The 22,822-nt window shown below is 35.0% G+C and overlaps 1 protein-coding gene across 2 annotated transcripts in view; it reads left to right on the plus strand.

Annotated features, from left to right (window-relative positions):
• NAA35 (N-alpha-acetyltransferase 35, NatC auxiliary subunit) overlaps positions 1-22,822 on the plus strand; it is an 89,511-nt gene that overhangs the window by 51,612 nt on the left and 15,077 nt on the right. For both annotated transcript variants that reach the window (XM_060014983.1, XM_060014984.1), the window contains 6 exons: positions 1,734-1,912; positions 7,588-7,647; positions 10,920-11,026; positions 20,323-20,389; positions 21,774-21,872; positions 22,472-22,650. In XM_060014983.1, coding sequence (XP_059870966.1) covers positions 1,734-1,912; positions 7,588-7,647; positions 10,920-11,026; positions 20,323-20,389; positions 21,774-21,872; positions 22,472-22,650 — 691 coding nt within the window. The remainder of the gene's footprint in view (positions 1-1,733; positions 1,913-7,587; positions 7,648-10,919; positions 11,027-20,322; positions 20,390-21,773; positions 21,873-22,471; positions 22,651-22,822) is intronic.

The raw sequence follows: 22,822 nt of genomic DNA on the forward strand, positions 1-22,822 counted from the left end.
AATATATTGTGTTTGTTATCCATTTCCCATTAATATTTACTTCTTTCCATGGTAATATAAATTTTCATGAGTGTATTATTATGTATTTATCTTCTACTTGTGGTTTAAAGCCTAAAAATAGATGTATTAAGAGTAAATGCATATTCCTGAGTAATAATTTTCCGTGCATATTAGAATACTTTCAGAGAAAATCAGTGTAATGGACTATTTAAGTATCTGGATTCTGTGCGTTTATCATTAAAGTCTGAAATGTATTCATGTTAATATGGTAAAGAAGCTTCTTACAGCATCATTACTACTACTTTTACCTTAGTTCTAAATGAAATATTATAAATCAGAAATTCAAATTATTATAGTGGTGGTAGTCTTTCATTTTATTTTGAGCATGCATATCTTGTCATTCAGCAAACAAGTATCCAGTGCATGTTATGAGCCAGGAATTTGGTGTTTGGGATCCAACCCTGTTCTTGCTTTCAAAAGAACTCAGAGAGAGAGACAAATGATGTAATCCCACACAGACAGTATAGTAGTATATATACAAAGAACATTGTATATACATCATTGGGAGGAACAATGATGAGAGAGAATTCAAGCTATATCAAGTTCAGGCTAAGAACAAGGGGGTAGGTTTTACAGGTAGAGACAATAGTTTGTATAAGCAAAGAGGCATAAAAGGACATGATACTTGTAAGTCACTGTGCTTGCTTATATCTTATAGTACTTAGGGAATAGGAAGTATTAAAAGATGATTTTCAGACAAAGGTAAAACCATGACTGTTATACAGATATAAAAGTGAACATGTGTTAAACTCATTCAGTGACACAACCAGACATGAAAAGTTTTAAAACACACATTTATATGGAGTAGTGGAATATTGAAATAAATTATAAATGGAGGCAAAACATTTTTCTATAGAGTATAGAAGAAGTCGGTTGAACCTCTACCACACAGAACAGAATTTCATGTTTATCAGTTACCTACAATTTCTAGATTTGTAAAATAGCTCCCATAGAGTCAGTCTGACAATGCATACTCCATTGGAGTACAGAATTTTTTTCTATAAAAGTGGCAGGAAATTTCAAGTTGAGAAAGACTTAGTTTGGAGCTTTGTACTGTTGTGAAAAGTGAGATCACCAGAGGACAAAGAATGGAAGAGAGGAACTCACCCTCAGGTCTCTTGTGATATGTTATTTTCATTGTGAATTTCTGGAGTTACATCTCAGTGCAAAATGCATTCCAAACTCATGGGATTGGGATGAGGACTGTTTTCCTCTGCCACTTTACATTACTATGTAGTTGAGTGTGAGTTGATTCTGCAGTTCAGAAAATGAAGGGAAGACAAGCCTATGTTTGTGTTCCCGTTTGAAACATTTCTTCACAGTCTCATGGTTAATACAGCATTGCCCTTTTATTTATTCTGAGAGAATATGTTAACTCTGTTTTATCCCATTCTTGGCTTGGAGTTAATTTTGAGGTAGAAACCTCTCTCTGTCACCACTACCACCACAATGTCGGGAGGAAGTACGATTTTAGGTTATTAAATCTGCTTATCTCATTTTAAAAATGTGTGTGTGTAGATACATTAATTGTAAATTATAAAATCCATTTAGAGAATATTGTGATTAGAATTCAGAGATGCTTTTGAAACTGGCCTTTTTCTTTTTATATTTAGTAGTATTTGAGGTTTAAAATTCAGAGAAATGTTGAAAATGTTACCTTTGTTTCTTTTTAGATCATCCCATTATGATGGGTTTTGAGCCTCTTGTTAACCAGAGACTACTTCCACCCACCTTCCCTCGATACGCAAAAATAATAAAGAGGGAAGAAATGGTCAACTATTTTGCAAGATTAATAGATAGAATAAAAACTGTCTGTGAGGTGGTCAATTTAACAAATTTACATTGTATCCTGGTAAGTACAAATCTCTATTCTGGAATGTAACTTTGATTTAACAACAGAATAGTTTATTACTTTTTGGAGACTGACCATCCCAAGGGTAAATAATGCTGCTCACCTCTTATCTGTGATATCTGGAGAGTTAAGTCGTGTGTGTGTGTGTGTGTGTACTTTTTGTATTTAATCCTCATAAGGATTTTATACTATCCATTCTAGAGATTAAGAACGTAAAGTGTGGAGAAGTTAGATAATTCACCCAAGTTTTAAGAATGGGGCTTTGAATCGTCAATTCTGTGTTCAGAACCTTTTATATAAATAAATGTTTGTGTTTATGCATAAATGTATACATATACACATACTATATATGTGCATATGTATAAATTTTTTTCATATAAAAATTGGATCATGGTATTTGGTAACTTGCTTTTTCATCACTAGTCTCTATACCACAAACATCTTTTCATGTCAACAAATATACATATTTCTGCATTATTTTAATGGCTACATGGTATTGCATTGTGAGTATATACCACAGATTTTTTTAGTCCATTCACGTTGAATTACATTTAGGTCATTTTCAGTGTTTTACACTTATAAACAATACTAAGATGAACATCTTTGTAGGTAAATCTTTATATCATGTGCTTCCTTACCCCTTAAGATAAATTGCTAAACAGTGAAGTTATTGGGTAAAAGAGTATGTACATTTTTAAGCTAGCATATTTTGGATTAATCTTTTTTATGGGTTAAAATATAGAAACACAAGATTTATTTGGGGAATGTTAAAACATTCAGAGATGGAGTTTTATTAATTGGTAAGGCTATAATGACATATACTTCAATTAGGAAGGTAAAAAACGGGCAAAAAAATAGTGTTATTTAGACATAAGTACACTGATTAATTTTGCATGACTATATATATATATGCATTTGACTGTTGCTCCCCCTCAGTGTTGAGGTACATAATTTCTAGCCCCATGTCATTTCCTCTGTGAAGTCTTCCCTTTTGGTTTCAGGTTGCTTCTGTACCTGTGTTACTTGAGATGACAGATTATCTAGTTTATATTCCTAGAATTTAGCAGCAGCCTCTGGGGTATAATTGATAAATGGTCAATAAAGATTTGTGCTTCTGTTACGCTCTTTCTTATAGTAACTTTTCCTTTTTAAAAAAATTTTTTTTCTTTTTTACATTTATTTTTTTTTTATTCATTTATTTTTGGCTGTGTTGGGTCTTTTGCTGCACGTGGGCTTTCTCTAGCTGTGGTGAGCAGGGGATACTCTTCATTGCAGTGTGCGGGTTTCTCATTGCTGTGGCTTCTCTTGTTGTGGAGCACGGGGTCTAGGTGCACGGGCTTGAATAGTTGTGGCACGTGGGCTTCAGTAGTTTTGGCTTGCGGGCTCTAGAGTGCAGGCTCAGTAGTTGTGGCGCATGGGCTTAGTTGCTCCGCGGCATGTGGGATCTTCGTGGACCAGGGCTCGAACCCGTGTCCCCTGCATTGGCAGGCGGATTCTTAACCACTGCGCCACCAGGGAAGCCTTCCACTAATTCTTTATCATTAAAGCTCAGCTTAAGTCTTTGTTCCTTAGTGAAACTTTCACTGATTATGCCTTTATTGCCTCCTTTTGTGTTTCCTTTCTTTTTAGTAGTTTTTCCTTATTCTGTCATAAGAATCGTAGAGTCTTAAAAGTAAAAAAGATTATACACACAAGCCAGTTCATTTTGCAGTTTATTGTACAGCTAAACAAACTAAGGTTTACAGGGCTTTATAACCCAATTAGATGGTTAGTTAGTGTTATAAGAGAATTAGAATAGAGATTTTATTGTTCTTCTCCATCTGCTTTTCTAATCATTAATTGATACATGAATATATATTTGTGTTCACTAGATTAATTGTAGGATTTTAGAAAAGGAGATCAATGTGAATTGGAATAAGAAAGTATAATGCAATGGTTGGAACTTGATATTCTGGCAAAAGATTATGGATTGCCTTGTCAGGGGCGGGGTGAATGCATAATGACACGTCATAATAGAGGGGAGCTGGCGGAGCCAGGCCTGGACTGCTGTCACTGGACATGAAGAAGGCATAGTAATGGAATAATTTGGATCTCTGAAAGACTTGAGACAGAGTGGTAGTGGGGGGAGTGCAGCAGGGGCCACGAGTAGAGAAAAAGATTAAAGTTATGGAAGATAAGGGACCAAATAGTCTGGTGGATCTGCATAGGAAACCTGTTATTATTAGGATAAAGTGCCAGGTTCTAGAGAGCGCTTCTACATATCAGTAAGATAAAAATAAACATCCCAATGAAAAATTGGGAAAGGACACGAGCATACATATATAAAAAGAAATAAACATGAAAGATACTTAACCTTACTAGTAATTAAAGAAATGCAATTTATAACAGCTAGATTGAAAAGTATAATAATATTTAATGTTGGTAAAGGGAAGTACTCATTCTCTTATACTCCAGTGGCTCTCTCTCAAAAGTCTTAAAAATGTGTATACTTGGACCAGAAACTCTCCTTCTAGACATTTAGAATGAGAAAAGAGGTGTTTGTTGCATCATCCTTTGTAATGTTCAGAAACTAGTAACAGTTTAAATACTGAATGGTGACAATATCCATTCTGTGGTATGTTTACAATATATGTCACGGAGCCATTAAAAAATGTTATAGAAAACTATTGACATGGGAAGTATTGACATTGGGAAATGTTCGTGAATGTCAAGTTATGTTTAATGTTCTTTTTTTAATATACATTTATTTATTTATTTATTTATTTATGTGTCTTCATTGCTGCATGCGGGCTTTCTCTAGTTGTGGCGAGCAGGGGCTACTCTTTGTTACAGTGCATAGGCTTCTCATTGCTGTGGCTTCTCTTGTTGTGTGGAGCACAGGATCTAGGTGTGCAGGCTTCAGTAGTTGTGGCACGCGGGCTCAGTAGTTGTGGCTCATGGACTCGAGAGCTCAGACTCAGTAGTTGTGGCGCATGGGCTTAGTTGCTCTGCGGCATGTGGGATCTTCCCGGACCAAGGCTTGAACCCATGTCCCCTGCATTGGCAGGCGGATTCTTAACCACTGTGCCACCAGGGAAGTCCCTGTTGAAAGTTTTAAAATATATTTTTTATATATGTTGTTGCACACAGAAAAGATATTCAGAGACAAAGTCAACTTCAACCAAATTCTTTCTCAAAAGATTAGAATAACAAATACCAAAATATTAATTATGACTATTTATAGATAGTGGAATGCTATATGATAGTTTTGTTTTTTGCGTTTTTCTTCATTTTCAAAGTTTTTGGTATTTTGCATATAGGGCAAAAACCAGTGGTAAGGGGGAAGATAGTGACACTAGTAAAGGGAAACTCATAGTTTAGGAACCCATAAGATGATACTTTTGACAGCTGTGGATTAATTAAGAAGATATACCTAGTTTAAATGAGGTAAATGGTGGACTTTATAGACTGTATCCTGTTAGGGATGTATACTAGCAATAAGAAATTGAGTACAGATGAACTGTGATAGCAAGTACAGTATATGTACATTCATCATTCAGCCAACATGCTTGTTTTGTGCTAGGTGCTGTGCTATGGCTGGTATACAGTGATGAGCAAAAGCATATCATCTATCCTGTCATAAGGCTTACAGTGTAGTATGAGATAGAAATTGATCAAATAATCATAAAAATGATTATAGAATTACAAACCAGTGTAGGGAGTATGAAGCAAAGGAACTAAAACATATAGCATATGATGAAGGAACTGACCTAAATGATCAGAGAAGTCTTTCTTAAAGAAGTGAAGGTAAAGCTAAGATCTAACAGTTAGGTGAACATCATTTGGGACAGTAGGGGGACAGTTCCAGGTGCAGGAAGCTGAATCCTCCTCCATGTGATGGGAAAGAACATGATACATTTGAGAAACTAAAAGAAAAGTAGCAGAATGGAGCATTGAGTGATGGGGATGGGGGATTTGGTGAGGCTAGAGAGGTAGGCAGACCAGACAAGGCCATTTAAGCAACATTAAGGATTTCTATCTTTTCACAGAGCAAAGGAAAACCATTAGTTTTATCAAGAAAGATCAGTGTGTGGGGGGGACAGTGACATAATAGGATCAAGAATGTGCAAAGATGTGGCTGCATTGTAGAGAAATGATTGGAAGGGACTAGAGTAAACACAGTGTGATAAATTAGGAAACCAGTACTGCAGTCCAAGGGAGGAGAAGATGGTAACTTGGACTAAAAGGATGGCAGGGAGATGGTGAGGTTGTCAGTGTTAGAGCTATGTGTGAGCTAAAATTGATAGAATATTGGTGATGTATTAAATATGGGGCATGAGAGAGCTCTGAGGAAGGTCTCTAGGCTTCTGTCTTGTAAGTCTACATGCACGTTTGGTGCTGTACACTCAAAGGGGGATATTCTCAAAGGACCTTAGAGGGTTTTAGTGAAGTAAAGTTTGAGGTACCTTTAATATATTTAAGTAGAGATATTGGATAGTATTGGCTATATGGATAGAGTTTAGAGGTCTGTGCTTAGAGTTAAAATTTTAGAATTATTACAGTATAGATAGTAATCGAAGCATGAGTGTTTATGCTTCAAAATTTACGAGGAAAAAATATATAGGTTAAGAAAAGAAGGTTTTCTGGAACTAAACTTTGAACCTACAGAACAAACTGAGAAGTAGCCAGAGGAAGAAACATATGAAAGTCATTTAAAAGGTTTTTCAAGAAGGATGTCACACTGCTGAGAGGTCAAGTGAAAGAGATGAATAAGGCCCAAAATCAATGTCCATTGGATTTAGTAATGGGGAATAAGTGGTGGCTAGAGCAAAGAGCCAGGTTACATGTGTTGAAGGTGGATGAGAGTTGAGTTGAGTGAGTAGAGACAGTGGGTGCAGCCAACTTCTTCAGAAAGTTTGGCTGAGAAGGCAGCAGTTGAGAGGAAAATGTGACATCATGTGATGATCTTCTTTTCTTTTTAAAGTTGAGAGAAACCTGACTGTTTAAATGAAAATGGGAACGATCTGGTAGAGAGGACGAATTTTAATATCTAGGAGAGCAAAGTATGGATAATTGAAAGTGTGTAATGTTTGTGAAAAAGCCAGAAGGAATGGAGTCTTTAATATATCTGTTGTTAAAGTAGGCAAGGAAAGGATCTGTGTACAGATGTGGATACAACTAGAGGTTTAGAGGCTGAAGTTGAGGGATTTTCTGTGGGGTAAATTGTTTTAATTTTCTTTGTAATGTGGAATAGTAGAATCTCTCTCTGGTGGAGAATATTCACTTTGAGGAGTGTGTGCAAGGTGTAGAAATTAATTATGAAAAAAGAGAATGTGAATTCAGTTAGCCTGGTTACTTGGTATTTATTTCTGTGAAGTAGGAAGTAAATCTCTGTCATTAGTTAGTAAATTATTATTGATACTGTTATTTTCATGATGTACAAATTTAATATCGGTATCCACATAATACTATTACTGGTAAGTTTGTTAAAAATAAATTTTAGGCTCCAAAATTATCCATTTTTCCATTCATACAATTAGACAATTCTTACAGAAATGATCTTTAGCTATCTTTCTTATTTTAACTTTGGTAGTGTATCATTCCCACAAGGTCTGGTAAAAATTACTCTCTGTATACAAACATTTTCAGCTTTTATTTAATCTATTAATGACACTTTTTTTCTGTGTATCTATTAGGATTTTTTCTGTGAATTTAGTGAACAATCACCTTGTGTTCTTTCAAGATCTCTATTACAAGTAAGTTCCACTTAGTATCAAAATATGTCTTTAAACATCAAATACTGTGTATTGACATTGTTTTATTGATGGATGGAACAAAAGGTAGATGCTTTTAAAGGCTATTCCACAGTTAGTGGTATATTTTTGTAACAGAAGTATTGACTTACAGTGTTAGATATTCATCAAGACCATATTCTGGGCCATAAAATAAACCTTAATAATTAAAAAAAATTGAAATCATACAAACTATGCTCTCTGACTATTTTGGAATTAAATTAGGAATCAGTAACAGAAGTATCTGGAAAATTCTCCAGATATTTGGAAATTAACACACTTCTAAAGAACCCATGGTCAAAGAGGAAGTATTGAGGGTAATTGGAAAATATTTTGAACTGAATGAAAATGAAAATATCAGAATTTGTGGGATACAATTTAAGCAGTGTTTAGAGAGAAATTTATAGTACTAAATGTTCATATGAAAAAAAGGAAGAAAGGTCTGAAATTATAATTTAAGCTTCTATTTTAAGAAAAAGAAGAGCAAATCAAACTAGAAGGAAGCAGAAGGAAATAACAAAGATAAAAGCAAAAATGAGTAAAATAGGAAAGAGACAAACAATAGAGAAAATCATTGCAGCCAAAAGCAGGTTCTAAAATTGATGAACCTCTAACTAGGTGGAACAAGAAAAAAAGAAGATACAGATGAATAATATCAGGAATTGCTACAGACCCTAAACAAATTAAAATTGTAATATGGGAATATTCTAAACAACTGTATGTCCATAAATGCAAAAACTTAAATGAGATGGACCAATTCCGTGAGGGACACTACCAAAACTCACTCAAAAAGAAATAGAAAATTTGAATAATCCTGTATCTATCAAAGAAATTGTGTTCATAGTTAAAAGCCTTCCAACAAAACTCCAGGAGAATTCTATACACAGTCTCTTTCAGAAAATAGAAGAGACAAGGGCACTCATCATATGAAGCCTGCATTATCTCTGTACCAAAACCAAACAAAGACATTTCAAGCTTAGAAAACTATAGACCTATATTCCTGATGAACATAGACATAAAAATCTTAAAGTATTATCAGATCAAATCCAGCAATATGTAAAGAAAGAATACATCATGACCAAGTGGGTTTTATCCCAGGATTGCAAGGTTGGTTCAGTGTTTAAAGTGTAATTTACCATATAATCTAAAGTCTCAATAGATTGAGGAAAACCATTTGACAAAACCAACGTCCATTCATGATAAAAACTCTCAGCAAAACAAGGAATAGAAGGTAACTTCCTTAATCTGATAAAGGGCATGTGCCAAACACCTATAGCTAACATCATACTTAATGACGAAAGATTAAATTCTTTCCTCCTGCTGGGAGGAAAGCAAGGATGTCCACTCTCATCACTCCACTTTCACTCAACATAGTACTGGAAATCTTAGCCAGTGGAAAAAGGCAGGAAAAGTAATAAAAGGCATACAGTTGAGAAACTGAGAAATAATGTTTCTTTACAGACAACATGTTTATCTACGTAGAGTACCAAGGAATCTGCAAAGAAGTTCCTGAACCTGGTGGATGAGTTTAACAATATCACAGGATATGAGACCAATTTACAAAAAGCAATTGTATTTCTATATACTTGCAATGAACAATGCAAATCAAAAAATTTAAAGCAGTACTATTTACAATAACATCAAGAATGGAATATGTAGGTATAAATCTAACACCTATTTGGAGAACCTGTATACTGAAAAACTACAAAGTACTGATGAAAGACATCAAAGGAGACTTAAATAAATGGAGAGATACATCTTGTTTGTGGATTGGAAGAATTGATATTTTTTTAAGATGTCAGTTCTCCCCAAAACTGATCTACAGATTCAGAGCAATCCCAAAATCATAGCAGAAATTTTTGTAGATGTCAACAAGCTGCTTCTAAAATTTATATGGAAAGGAATAGGAACTAGTACAGCCAAAACAAATTTGTAAAAAAAAATAAAGTTGGGGAACTCAGTACTACCTATGAGACAGGTGTGCTGTTGGCAAAATGATGGACATGTGATCAACGGAACCAAGGGGAAAGTCCAGAGAAGTTCTGATCCTTAATTAGTCCTTTATTATGTAGTACTATATGTGAAACCATAAAACTGTTAGAAGAAAGGATAGGAGAAAATTTTCGTGACTTTAGGAAAGGTAGAGAATTCTTAGGTATGACATCAAAAGCACAGTCCATTAAAAAAAATGACAAGTTGATAAATTTGAAACTTTAATTCTGTGGAAGACACTTAAGAAAATGAAAAGAGACTCTACAGAGTAGGAGAAAATATTTGCAGATCATGTCTGACAAGGGACTTGTATCGAGAACATAAAAAGAATTCTATAAATGTAACAGTAAGAAAACAGTTAGGGAAATGCAAATTAACACCACAATGGAATACCACTATCCACCTATCAGAATATCTTTAAAATAAAGCAAGAAAAAAGAACAAAACTGAAAATATCAAGCACTGGAGAGGATGCATTACTGATAGGAATATGAAGTGCTATAGCCACTTTGGAAAATGATGGCAGATTGTTACAAAAACAAATATACAAATTTTACTCTTGCTTATTTACCCAAGAGAAGTGGAATCTGACATTCTCCTAGAAACCTGTATGCATGCCTGTGTTTAAAGCTGTTTGGTTCGTGATCACCAAAAACTGGAAACAACTCAAATGTGTTAGGAAATCAAGTAAGGTATAGTATAGTAAATATTCAGATACATTGAGATTGTTAAGGGCAGAAAATTAAATGTAAATTATTATTAAATAGTAGTGTATTTCAATTTAATAATTTATTATTTTAACTATATTTTTTCCAATTTCAGAAAGTTTGTATGTATTCCAAGGTGTTTATTAGAGATATGGTTATCGACTGACTTGATGTTTGTAACCATTAAATATTTTATAATTTATGAAACCCTTTCTTGTATATTAGCTCATTTGACATATTCAGACCCACCAGTTCACTTTCACTAGTTCAATATTACTACTCTTGACCTGAGAGATTTTTTTCTGCACATTTTTTGTTCTCCTGCATCAGAATACACCTTAAATAGGGATTAATAAGTAGTACCCATTGTGGAGGCATTGTGGAAAAAGAAATTTTCCACCAACTTTTTACATTTTAATCTCTTTTGTATTCTGTGGCATTTATAAGAAGTATGTTCATGTCACAGTAATGACAACTACATGTACAATATGTCAAGATTGTGACAGCATTACTAATATATATAACATTTGTTTTAAGACCACTTTCCTGGTGGATAACAAAAAGGTCTTTGGAACCCATCTCATGCAAGACATGGTGAAAGATGCACTTCGGTCTTTTGTCAGTCCTCCGGTGCTCTCCCCAAAGTAAGTGTCATAAGACATTGTATAGCATGTGTGTGTCTTAAAAGCCCAAGTTCTCTGTGCTCCTTTATAGCAAAGACATAAAAACTGTTGGAATCAAGTCTCCACATGAAAAAATAACTCAATCATGTTAAAATTAATTGATTTCTGCCACATATTATTTAGATTTTTAAAAAATTTTATTTAAATTTATTTAGTTTTGGCTGCATTGGGTCTTCGTTGCTGTGCGCAGGCTTTCTCTAGTTATGGTGAGCGGGGGCTACTCTTTGTTGCGGTGCACGGGCTTCTCACCGTGGTGGCTTCTTTTGTCGTGGGGCACTGGCTCTAGGTGGTGGGCTTCAGTAGTTGTGGCTTGCGGGCTCTAGAGCACAAGCTTAGTAGTAGTTGTGGTGCACGGGCTTAGCTGCTCTGCTGCATGTGGGATCTTCCTGGACCAGGGCTTGAACCCGTGTCCCCTGCACTGGCAGGCAGATTCTTAACTACCGTGCCACCAGGAAAGTCCCAATTTAGATTTAAATTGAGGCTTTTGTGAAGTTGATATTGGGTCCAGTACGAGAAGAAAAGCTTACAAGGAGTGATCAGAAATTCAGCAAGTTGTATTCACCCTTACTGTGTGCAAAGCACTGTGCTAAGTAGGCACTTCGGGGAAATAATTACAATGATAAGATTTCTTCTCAATAATCTGATCTAGATAGAAATAGAAAATGCAGATAATCGATCCTTAAATTATATTCTGGTAGAGTCACCTCCCCAAAAACATGCTGCCATAAAATGCTGGAAAGGATCGTTTGAGTTGGCATTTTGGAAAACAGTGCCAACTTTATTGGCATTTGCCTCAGGAAAGGAAGAAAGGAGATGTTATTTCTTAGGAAAGAAACCAGGATGTGTGAAGACATGGTGTTTGAAATTATATATTTTAAGAAAAGTTAGTGGTTCAGCTTTCAATTTGTTGAATAAATCATGCCACATTTCACATAAAACTCTGGTAGCTTCCTGTCTTAGGTTGGTTCTCCAGAAGCTGACCCTGATACAAAGATTCATGTAAACATAATTTAGAAAGTAATTCCAGGAAAACTTGCAGGGTTGCAGGCAGGTGGGACATAAAAAGGAAGAAAGCCACTTGAAGGTGTGCTTCACAGTTGGTAACTTTGGTTTGGTCCTGTCAGGGAGCCCTGGAGACTTGTGTGGATTATACCTCACAGTTGTCCTGTCAGGGACAAGGGAACCTGAGAATTTACACATCTGTCAGTTAAGGACTGCCGCTGGGAGGCATCCTCAGTGTTGGTTACATTTCCAGTTTCATTGACAGTAAAGGCCAAAGTCCTTATTGTTGAACCCATGAGGCCCCATGTGCTCTGGGTTAGACCCCTGTCTTGGTGCCTCTCTGACCTCATCTCTTACCATTGTCCCCTCACCTTCTTTGCTTCAGCCACACTGGCCTCCTTGCTATTCTTGTAACTTAACTGTCCCTCTCTCACCTTACAGCGTTCACATACAATCTGGGGTAGAGGGTATTTTCCTCAAAACTCCCCAGGTTGACTCTCTCACTGCCTTAAGTCTATTCAGTGTCACCTCAGTGAGGGCTGCCCTGATCAGTCAATTTAAAAAGTATAAACCTTCCCCATTCTCCCAACCTGCCCAGCACTCCATTTCTCTCTCTCGTAACAATTATCCTCTTACATACTATATGTAGAGGGGTTCCCAGACCCAAGCCCAGTGTGCGTGCATGCGTGTATGTGTGTGTGTGTGTATAGACTTGCCTACAACAAGCAATTCTCAGATGCCAGCAGGGTGCCCAAGAATTCAACTCAATTCTGACACTTGTCTACCTGGAGATAGAATCAGATTCCATAGGTAAAGGGCTTGGTCCCATAAGACCACCCTCCACTTCCCAGGTTGTTACTTGTGCTTCTGACTGACCGACTGGCTACAAATTAGAGGTTCTGACCAACCCCTCCTCTGGTACAGTTAATTTGCTAAAATGACTCAGCTCAGGAAAAGCCATTTGCTCGCTAGATTACCAATTTATTATAAAAAGATATTAAAGGATACAGGTGAACAGCCAGATGAAGAGATGCATAGAGTCTGAATGGTGGCACATGGAAGCATGTTCCCCAATGTGGAAGCTCTTGGAAAAGGGCCCAAAAGCTTTCCTTTTCTGGTTTTTATGGAAGTTTCATTAGATAGGCATGATTACTAAATCATTGGTGAGTGGTGATTGATTGAACCTCAAGCCCCTCTCCCCTTCCAGAAATCAGGGAGTGGGACCAAAAGTTCCAAGCCTCTAATCTCAAGGTTCTGATAACCAGCCCCCATTCTTAGGTGCACTCCAATCACCTCATTAACATGAGGAAAGACACCTTTATCACTCTCAACCCTTAGGAAATTCCAAGAGTTTCAGTAGCTGTGAGCCAGGAACTGTGATAAAGACCCAAATATATCTGAGAAATATATATCTGAATGACAAAATACATATTTATTATAAATCATATTGCACTATATAATTTGCTTGTTCATTATGATTACTTCTATAAGAGCCTGTATAATTCTTCATTATGTTTATTTCCACCCCCCATATATATAGAACTATATAAATTCCACAAGGTCAGTGCCTCTAGTTTTGGCTGTTTGTTCACTGTTGTGTAGTAGGTGCTGGAACAGTGTCTGTCACACAGTAAGCACACTTTGTTGAATGAATGAATAAACAAAGAAATAAAAGTTGAACAGTTAGGATAGTTTGGAGTTAGAGTCCAGAAAGTTTTGAATCGTTTGGTAAAGTTTGGTCTTTATTTTATGCTCAGTGAAGAACTGATTGAGTTTTAGGAGGGAATTGGCATAGTAAAATATGTATTTTTTACTTGGAGGCAAATTGGTAGTAATTGATGGAGGCAAAATGTTTAGCTAGGCTAATTCCGTTGTACAGGTGAGAGATGAGGAAGGATTAAACTCTGGGAATATAAAGGAGGAGACAGGTTTGAGAAACATTTCAGTAGTAAAATTTAACAGGAAGCTGATTTAATAGGGGAAGGAAAGCAGGGGGAAAGTAAGTTGATTTAAAACAAGAAACAGAAGCTGATTATATAAATAATACATGGCCACACTTGAAAATTTAAACATGGTAGAAAAATATGTGGAAAACAGTAAAAATCAGCCGAAATCTTACCTCTGAGATAACTACATTTCGATGACCATCACCGTGGATATCTTTGTGTATAAAGACACACACATCTATGACTTTATATATATTTGGGATCACATTAAACAATTTGTTTTTATCAGGAACTTTAAAATTATTTTTTATGGATTGCTTTTTTAAATAAAGAAATTTTAAAATAAAAAATTTTAATCTTTTTTCCATTCAAAAATACATCATGATTTTGTGTCTCAGCGTACCTAGTTAATTCTTTTTAATGGCTGCCAAATGTTTCATAATATGAATGTATTTTATAGGGTAGGGTTACTGCGTGGGAGGACATGTGTAGTTTTAATTTTAATATAAGCAGATTGTATTCTGAAAGATTTCAACAATTTATATTTCTATTAACAGTATAAGAGAGTACACTTTCCCTGCATCCTGACCAGCAGTAGGGGTTATCATTCTTTAATTTTTTCCAGTATGTTGAGTGAGAAGTGATATCTCATTGTTAGTTTAATTTTAGTACTTAATATGATATTTATTGGACATTTAGAATGGTTTTTCTATAAATTGCTTGTTTATATCCTTTGCCCATTGACTTTTTTTTTTGAGGGAATAGTATAGTATTATAGAACATTTTAAATAGAAGATCTAATGAGCATAGTCTTTTTCTCTTTTGTTTACAAAAAAAGTTTTCCAGTTTTAAAGTATTCTTGTTTTTGAAATAAGAAAGTATAAATGGAAGACCTCTTCCCTTTGCTTGATAAACTACCACTTCAAGTATTTCAAGATGCAACTTGTTTCCCTTTCCCTTGACTTTCCCCTCTCCTACTCCTGTAGGATTTTTTTTTCCACACACACACACACACTGTATTTTATTTTTACAAGAGATAAACTGACACCAAGCATTGCAAGTGGATGACCACAACAAAAGCAACAATGATTGCAATTACCAAACACGAAACACACTCATACTATGTCATAATATTGACATTCAGTCCAGTAATCCTCCACTGTAACAGCTCCTTTACTTTGCAGTGAAAATTGCTTTGTGTATTTTTGGCCTCTGAGTCCTTGTGGGATTTTTTTTTTTTTAATTCAAACAGAAAGTCAAAAAATTATAATCATCCTCATCAGTTCACTCAGTCCCATGTAATTAATTTTTTTTTTCATCTTGATCTTCTATTAGCACTTTTGTGAATTCATCAGTTTTCCATTAGGGTTCTGAAAATGCGTATTCATTCAGTTCAGCAGTATAGTCAGTTACCAGAAACCTGTACTTGTCAGAGTCTTTTCCATGAATTCCTTGAAGATGAAACCCTTTTATAGGAACATTTTTGCAAAAGCATCAGAGTACACCCAGAACTGTCTGTAAATGACAAAAGACTTAAAAATGACCACAGTTAGGGCTTCCCTGGTGGCGCAGTGGTTGAGAGTCCACCTGCCGATGCAGGGGACACGGGTTCCTGGCCTGGCCTGGTCTGGGAGGATCCCACATGCCGCGGAGCGGCTGGGCCCATGAGCCATGGCCGCTGAGCCTGCGCGTCCGGAGCCTGTGCTCCGCAACGGGAGAGGCCACAACAGTGAGAGGCCCGCGTACCGCAAAAAAAAAAAAATGACCACAGTTAAAGATTTGATGAAAGTTCATAATAATGCAATTGACAAGGAAATTTAGTTATTTCTGAGATATTCATTTTAAAGTAATAACTAGAATTATGACTTATAACATTATACCACAACATGTAAGATTTTTAGAAATTTCATGTAATGTCTGAAACATTTATATTAACATATTTCCATACAAATAACCCAAAGAAAGTTTAGTATTAGTTGTTTTTTTTGTTTTTTTTATACTGCAGGTTCTTATTAGTCATCAATTTCATACACATCAGTGTATACATGTCAATCCCAATCACCCAATTCAGCACACCACCATCCCCACCCACCGCGGTTCCCCCTTTGGTGTCCACACGTTTGTTCTCTACATCTGTGTCTCAACTTCTGCCCTGCAAACTGGTTCATCTGTACCATTTTTCTAGGTTCCACATACATGCGTTAATATACGATATTTGTTTTTCTCCTTCTGACTTCACTCTGTATGACAGTCTCTAGGTCCATCCACATCTCAACAAATGACTCAATTTCGTTCCTTTTTATGGCTGAGTAATAGTCCATTGTATATATGTACCACAACTTCTTCATCCATTCGTCTTTGCCCATTGACTTTTATTAAGTGGTTTACTTTTTTCAGAAAATTTGTAGTAACTCTTTGTATATTATGAGAGGTTAATCCTTTATCTGTGATAGGCATTGCAGATTTATTTTTTTCCCTAATCTTTTGTCACATCAAAATGTGAAAAATGCTATTTGAATTTTGATATGGATTACACTGAATCTGTAGATCACTTTAAGTAGTATGGACATTTTAACAATATTAATTCTTCCAATCTGTGTGCCTGGAATATCTTTCCATTTATTTGTATCTTCTTCAGTGTCTTTCATTAATGTCTTATACAATTTTCAGTGTACAGATCTTTCACCTCCTTGGTTAAATTTATTCCTAGGTATTTTACTCTGTTTGATGCTATTGTAAATGGGATTGTTTTCTTAGTTTCTCTTTCTAGTAGTTCAGTGTGACAGTTTTTTATATTGAGTTTGTATCCTACAACTTTACTGAATTCATTTATTAGTTCTAACAGTTTTGGTGGAATCCTTAGGGTTTTCAATACATAATACCGTGTAATCTGCAAATAGAGATCATTATAAATTAGCTTTAAATTTCTGTGATTAAATATATCATATATTCAGATGTATGAACTGACAGACACCTGTACTGCCATCCATTTTAAGCAAAGTTTTTATTTTGCTTTTATAAATTCCATTACTGGTAAGGAAATTGATAAAATTTTATAAATACTAAATATATTGTTAATATGAATTAATAATTTTTATTAATTCTCTTATTTAATAAATATAATAAATTAGTATCTACTATTGCCAGATACCTTTCTGGGTTCTGGAGAAAAGATACTCCTGCTGACAAGGAGCTTGCCTTGCAGTGAGAGAGACTAAACAGTAGACAAATATATAATGTCAGGTCATAGTAATGTATAGAAAGATAAGGTAAGATAAGATGGTTCTTTTAGATGGGAGGCCTCTTGGAAGTGGTGATACATGTAAATAAACAGAGAGTGAGCTATGCAAAATCAGGGGATGGAGCTTCCTGACAGTAAGTAATAACTGAAAGGTCTCAAGAGTAGGGCTGAGCTTAGGTTTCAAGGAGTGGGCTAATTTTAATGAATTCATTCTTAAAAGATATTAAAGACCCAAATAGCTTTTGTTTATATGGGTCCTGTTTATTGATACCTACTATTTTAGAAATTAAAACAATACTTTAAAAATATTTATTCTTTTTGAAAAACAGTAAATCTGTTACATGTTAATATACATACATAACATTCATAACTTGCATATTAACATAAAATTTTTATGGAAAATAACTTTTTAAGAAAAATTAGTAAGAAAAGTGGAATTGTTTTACCTTTTTGCAGATCTCTTTCATGTCTGTTTTAGTAGAAGATAGCTGGATTATTTTAACCTGCTTCTACTTTCAATCTATTGTAATATTACACACCATGTAGCCTCTGGAAAAGCCAACTGTACACTTGTGAGAGAATGAGAGCAAAAGGCAAATAACATCTTAATGTTATTATGAAAATAGTTTTGACCTTGTGTTCTCCCCAAAAGCATCTCAAGGGCCACCCCTGCCATCACCACCAGGTGAACCTAGGGCACATTTTGAGAACTGCTGACTATAATTTCAAATCCTCCTCTCTCACCTCATCCTTTTCTCTTACTTTAGTCCTAGAGGTAACCACTACATTACAGTTTATGTGTTTCACTTTTATGAATGCTTGTATACTTTACCCAAATATATGTGTCCATAAATAATATCAGTTTATTTTATGTTTTTAAACTTTGCATAAATTTTGTCACACTATATATACATCCTTTTGCCACATGATTTTTTTCCTTTAACATTAGCGTTTTGAAATTGACCGAGTTTATCCAGCAAATTTATTTTATTCGTTAAAATCTGTCCTTCAACTGTACTGCAGTTTATTTTGCTTTTCTCTACAATTGGATATTTACCTTGTTTCTAATTTATCACTGTTGAAATCAGTGCTGTAGTGAACATCTTTGAATTATGTCTCCTTTTGCACATAGACTATATACTTTAAAATATAATTAATTGCCAATCATAGGCATGTGCATCTTCAGCTTTACTAGTTTTGCCAAATTGCTTTCCAAAATAATCGAACCAATTGGTATGCCAGCCAACAGTGTATAAGGATTCCAGTTTCCCCATAGTCTAGGCATTATCAAACTCTTCAGTTTTTGACAATATGACGTATATGAAATAGGGTCTACATCCTCTTAATTTGCATTTTGTCTTTTCTATTTAACAATCTTTAACACTTAGATTCCACATTGTCACACTTATCATTATCCATTTAGATTTAACTACAGTTTGATCCTCATTACTTGCAGATTCTGTATTTGTTAATTTGCCTACTTGCTAAAATGTATTTGTTAACCCTCAAACCAATATTCACTCTGCTCCTGCTGTATTCATGGACACGTGCAGAGTGGCAAAATATTCAAGTCGCCCAACGCTGAGGTCAAACAAGGCAACTCTGTCTTCTTGTGCCTTATACTGTAAACTCTATTAGATACCCCTGTTTTTGTGCTTTTTGTTGGTGATTTTGTAGTTTAATGGCCTCCAAGTGTAGTGATGTGCTGTCTAATGTTCCTGGCACAAGAAGGCTGTGGTGTACCTTACAGAAAGATTATATGTGTGTTAGATAAGGTTTGCTCAGGCCTGAGTTCATTGCTAATCAATTAACAATGTACATTACATATAGTGTCTTTAAAAAGAAATACAGGTAAACCAAGGTTATACATTGATCAGTTGATTAAAATGTTGGGACCAGAGGCTGGCAGGAACCTAACCCTGTATTTTACCCTAACAGCAGTGTTTCAGTATTCTCTATTCAGGGTCCACAGCAAGTTTATAGACCATAACTATCACAAATACCAAGAATCGACTGTGTATATAGGAAAGTTCATTGCATGGTAGCCTATTGATGTTATCCTGCTGTTTTAAAAATTCCAATGTTACAGATGTTACAATGTTTTTTTTCCTTTGTGCGTGACTTGACACTTTCTTCTGGAGGACTGTAGAGTTTCTCTTTATTTTAGGAGTTCAAGAGTTTTACCAGAATGTTCATGTGTGATTTTCAACTATTCCTATCTGGAAATCAGTCATTAAAGCCTCAAGTCTTCAAATCAGATCATTTTTCCTATTTTATTATTTATTTAATTATTGCCTCACCTTCATCTGTTTCTTTTTCTTTTTTTTTTTAAAGAGCTCCTTATATACTCTATCTTGTAGATTTTCCCCCCCTGTGTTCCTCATGACATTTATCTCTTACTTCTGCTGTGTTGTAAAAAAGTTGTTCCCTAGATCTTCAAGGCTACTATGAGCATCTTTCACCTACTAAATTTTTTAATTTGAAAATCCTAATTTTCAGATCCAGAAAGTCTTTTTTTTAAGGGCTTTATTTTTGTCATCTTAAGTAATTTTCTTACTTTGGGCCTTCCAGCCCAAAGTAAGTGGCCTTCCACTTCTGTTTTGCTGCCACCTGTTCCAGGTGTCCTGCCGTTTCTTTCTCCTGGCTGCTGCATGCTTTATCATTATCTGTTGCATGAACATGACTCTGTTTATCTTTGAGGTTCTGGTCACATTGCTCAGTTATGGCAAACACTTAGGAGTAGCAAGTTGTCAGCTCCTTTCAGTGCACCAGGAAAAGTGTTTACTTTTTCCCATCTCCTTAGGTGCAAAGGCTACTGTCAGTCCCACCTCAGGGAAAGAAAAAAAAATCTTTCCAACTATTCAGCCCTGTATTTCCTCCAGGGCCAGGCAGGTAGCAGATCCTCCCAGACTGTAATGTTAGCAGTCTTCAACTTAGTAATGTATTTGGTTCCATTTTCTCATTTTTCCACTTTCCCTATGTGTTGGTAGCACCTGCAATAATCACCACTTCTATTTGTAGGCCAAATAGTTTAATTTTAATAACAAGAATATTATATTATCTTACAGGTGCTGCCTATATAATAATCACCAGGCTAAGGACTGTATTGATTCCTTTGTTACTCACTGTGTTCGGGTAAGAACTACAATTTGGGTCATTATGGTGGACACTTAAAAATCGTGGTGTGCAGTATCTTCAGTAGCATTAATTTGTGCTATTTTTTCATCTGACATTTCTTATTCATCTTCCCTGGAATTCGTAGGAAATTTCTGTCTCTTCTTACACTCAAGTGGATAGCTTCATAACCTGTAGTCTTCCTGGAACGTTGTTAGATACTGAGGGCACCTTTTGATGCCCTTTCACTGTATCCTTTGGGGACCACAGAAACAGAATAAGCTATGACCTCCGTCTGGGAAGAAAGGAGTTCACTTTTTTTTTTAAAATGGACACAAAAACTTTATTTATTTTTGACCTTATAAACAAAGAATATGGGTAACATCCCCAGGCACTTATCTTTGTACTGCCTTAATGAGAACAGGGATTATAGTAAAATTAAAATTATCACTTTTAGATGAGAGCATGAACTTTTTTCAAATCTCAAATAATTTGGAAAAATAAAAACCTTGTAGGTGATTAATTATAAATCATTCTTATTTAATTACAAGCTCTTTATAGACAGCTCTTTCTTGCCTAATTCCAGTTACTAAATATATATATGTGTGTGTGTGTGTGTGTGTGGGTGTGTGTATATGTATATAATCTGTATAGATATAAAGGCAGCATGGTTTGATGAAAGGAAAACCAATAAAAGACCAGATTTTATTTTTATTACTAACATTGTTATTAGGCAGATCACTTTACTTTTCTGTAAACTTCTCAATCTTTAAAAAGTGAAACGTTAATACTGCCTCTATACCTCTTATCGGCTACTTATCAATTAAATGAGATAATATCTGTCAAAGTATGCAAATGTAAAACATTATTATCCTTAAAGAATCTTAAAATGCATACTTCTTAAATCAGAACAAACTTCTGATTCTGTCTGTTGTCTGATTCGTGAAATGTTACAATATTTTATATGAGAATACTGTGTAGGTAAGAATAGGAATAAAGAACCTTAGTCAGGGTTTGTAGGTATTAGCCATTATCTAATTATTAGGCATTCTGGTATATTTAAAGCAGCAGAGAAGTGTCAGCCTTGAACATTGACTTTTGGCTTGACATAAGCAAAAAAGAAACTGTCCTTTTTAATTTGTGGGAAAATATCTAAAGATTGAAGGAAGATATTTTTGCCATATGAAAACAAGTTTCATAAACAGCCATTCCTCTAGCTATTGATAAATTCCAGTATTGTTTCTTAAAAAGAAACACCTATGTAAAAAGTATGCATAGCATGATTCTTATAGACATTTTTTTCCCTTAAACAAGATTTTGAAAACTTGTTAACTTTTGAATGTTAATTTTCTTTAGTATAAGCATATTTCATATTGACGGTTAACAAACTGTTTGTGTATTGCAGCCATTCTGTAGTCTCATTCAGATCCATGGACATAACAGGGCTCGACAGAGAGATAAGCTTGGTCATATTCTTGAGGAATTTGCCACCTTGCAGGATGAGGTAAGAGCCAACAAGTTGCCCTCCCTTCCAAAATTAAGCAATTCATATACCTTGACCAGATTTTCAAAAACAATTCTTTGGAACAGTAATTTGGCTATTTAATTTTTCAATATGGTGAATTGACTTAAAATGTAACAGTTATGTATGCCAAAGAAAGGGTTTACAGAACAAAACAAAACAGTAATCCAAACCTTGAAACATCTTATTTTTTTTGATAATCGGGATGAATTGTAAAATATGTGTAGAGCTGTAGTTATAATTAGAGCAAGTTTACATTATAATAAAAATGTATTAATCTTCAAGTAAATTTGTGAGCAGAACCATATTAATAATATAACTAGAGTTATGAAGTCAGTTATTTTTACTTTTGTACTATAAAATGGATATCTTTTTAATTTAGGAAATGTTTAGATAAATGTTATGCTTTGAGAAATGAGAAGTTTGAATGTAGACCTAACCGAAGGTGCATTTGAAAGTACGAATTCTTGAGGTGGTGAGATTTACATTTTCTGCTCATGTGCTATTTTTAGCTGTATGTTTTTGTAATTCTCTCATTACGTTAAAAAGAAAGTTAATGTTATGATGTTTTGTTGTGATAGGCAGAGAAGGTTGATGCAGCCCTTCACACTATGCTGTTGAAACAGGAACCCCAAAGGCAACATTTGGCCTGTTTAGGTACCTGGGTCCTTTACCATAACCTTCGAATTATGATACAGTATCTTCTAAGTGGCTTTGAATTGGAACTCTACAGCATGCACGAGTACTATTACATATATTGGTAAGAGAGCAGTTGGAGTTAAAATTGGTGGTGGGTGGGATACGTAACATCTGAGAGAGTATCTGTAAAGTAGAGTGTAACTTTAAGGTACTTTTTTATTTACTGTATTTGAAATTTAGTTGTGGGACAATTGAAAAATACCTGTTGAAAATTAGAGCTAGATCATCTTAAA

The sequence above is a fragment of the Delphinus delphis genome, chromosome 6 (assembly GCF_949987515.2).
Source record: "Delphinus delphis chromosome 6, mDelDel1.2, whole genome shotgun sequence".
Lineage (NCBI taxonomy): Eukaryota > Metazoa > Chordata > Mammalia > Artiodactyla > Delphinidae > Delphinus > Delphinus delphis.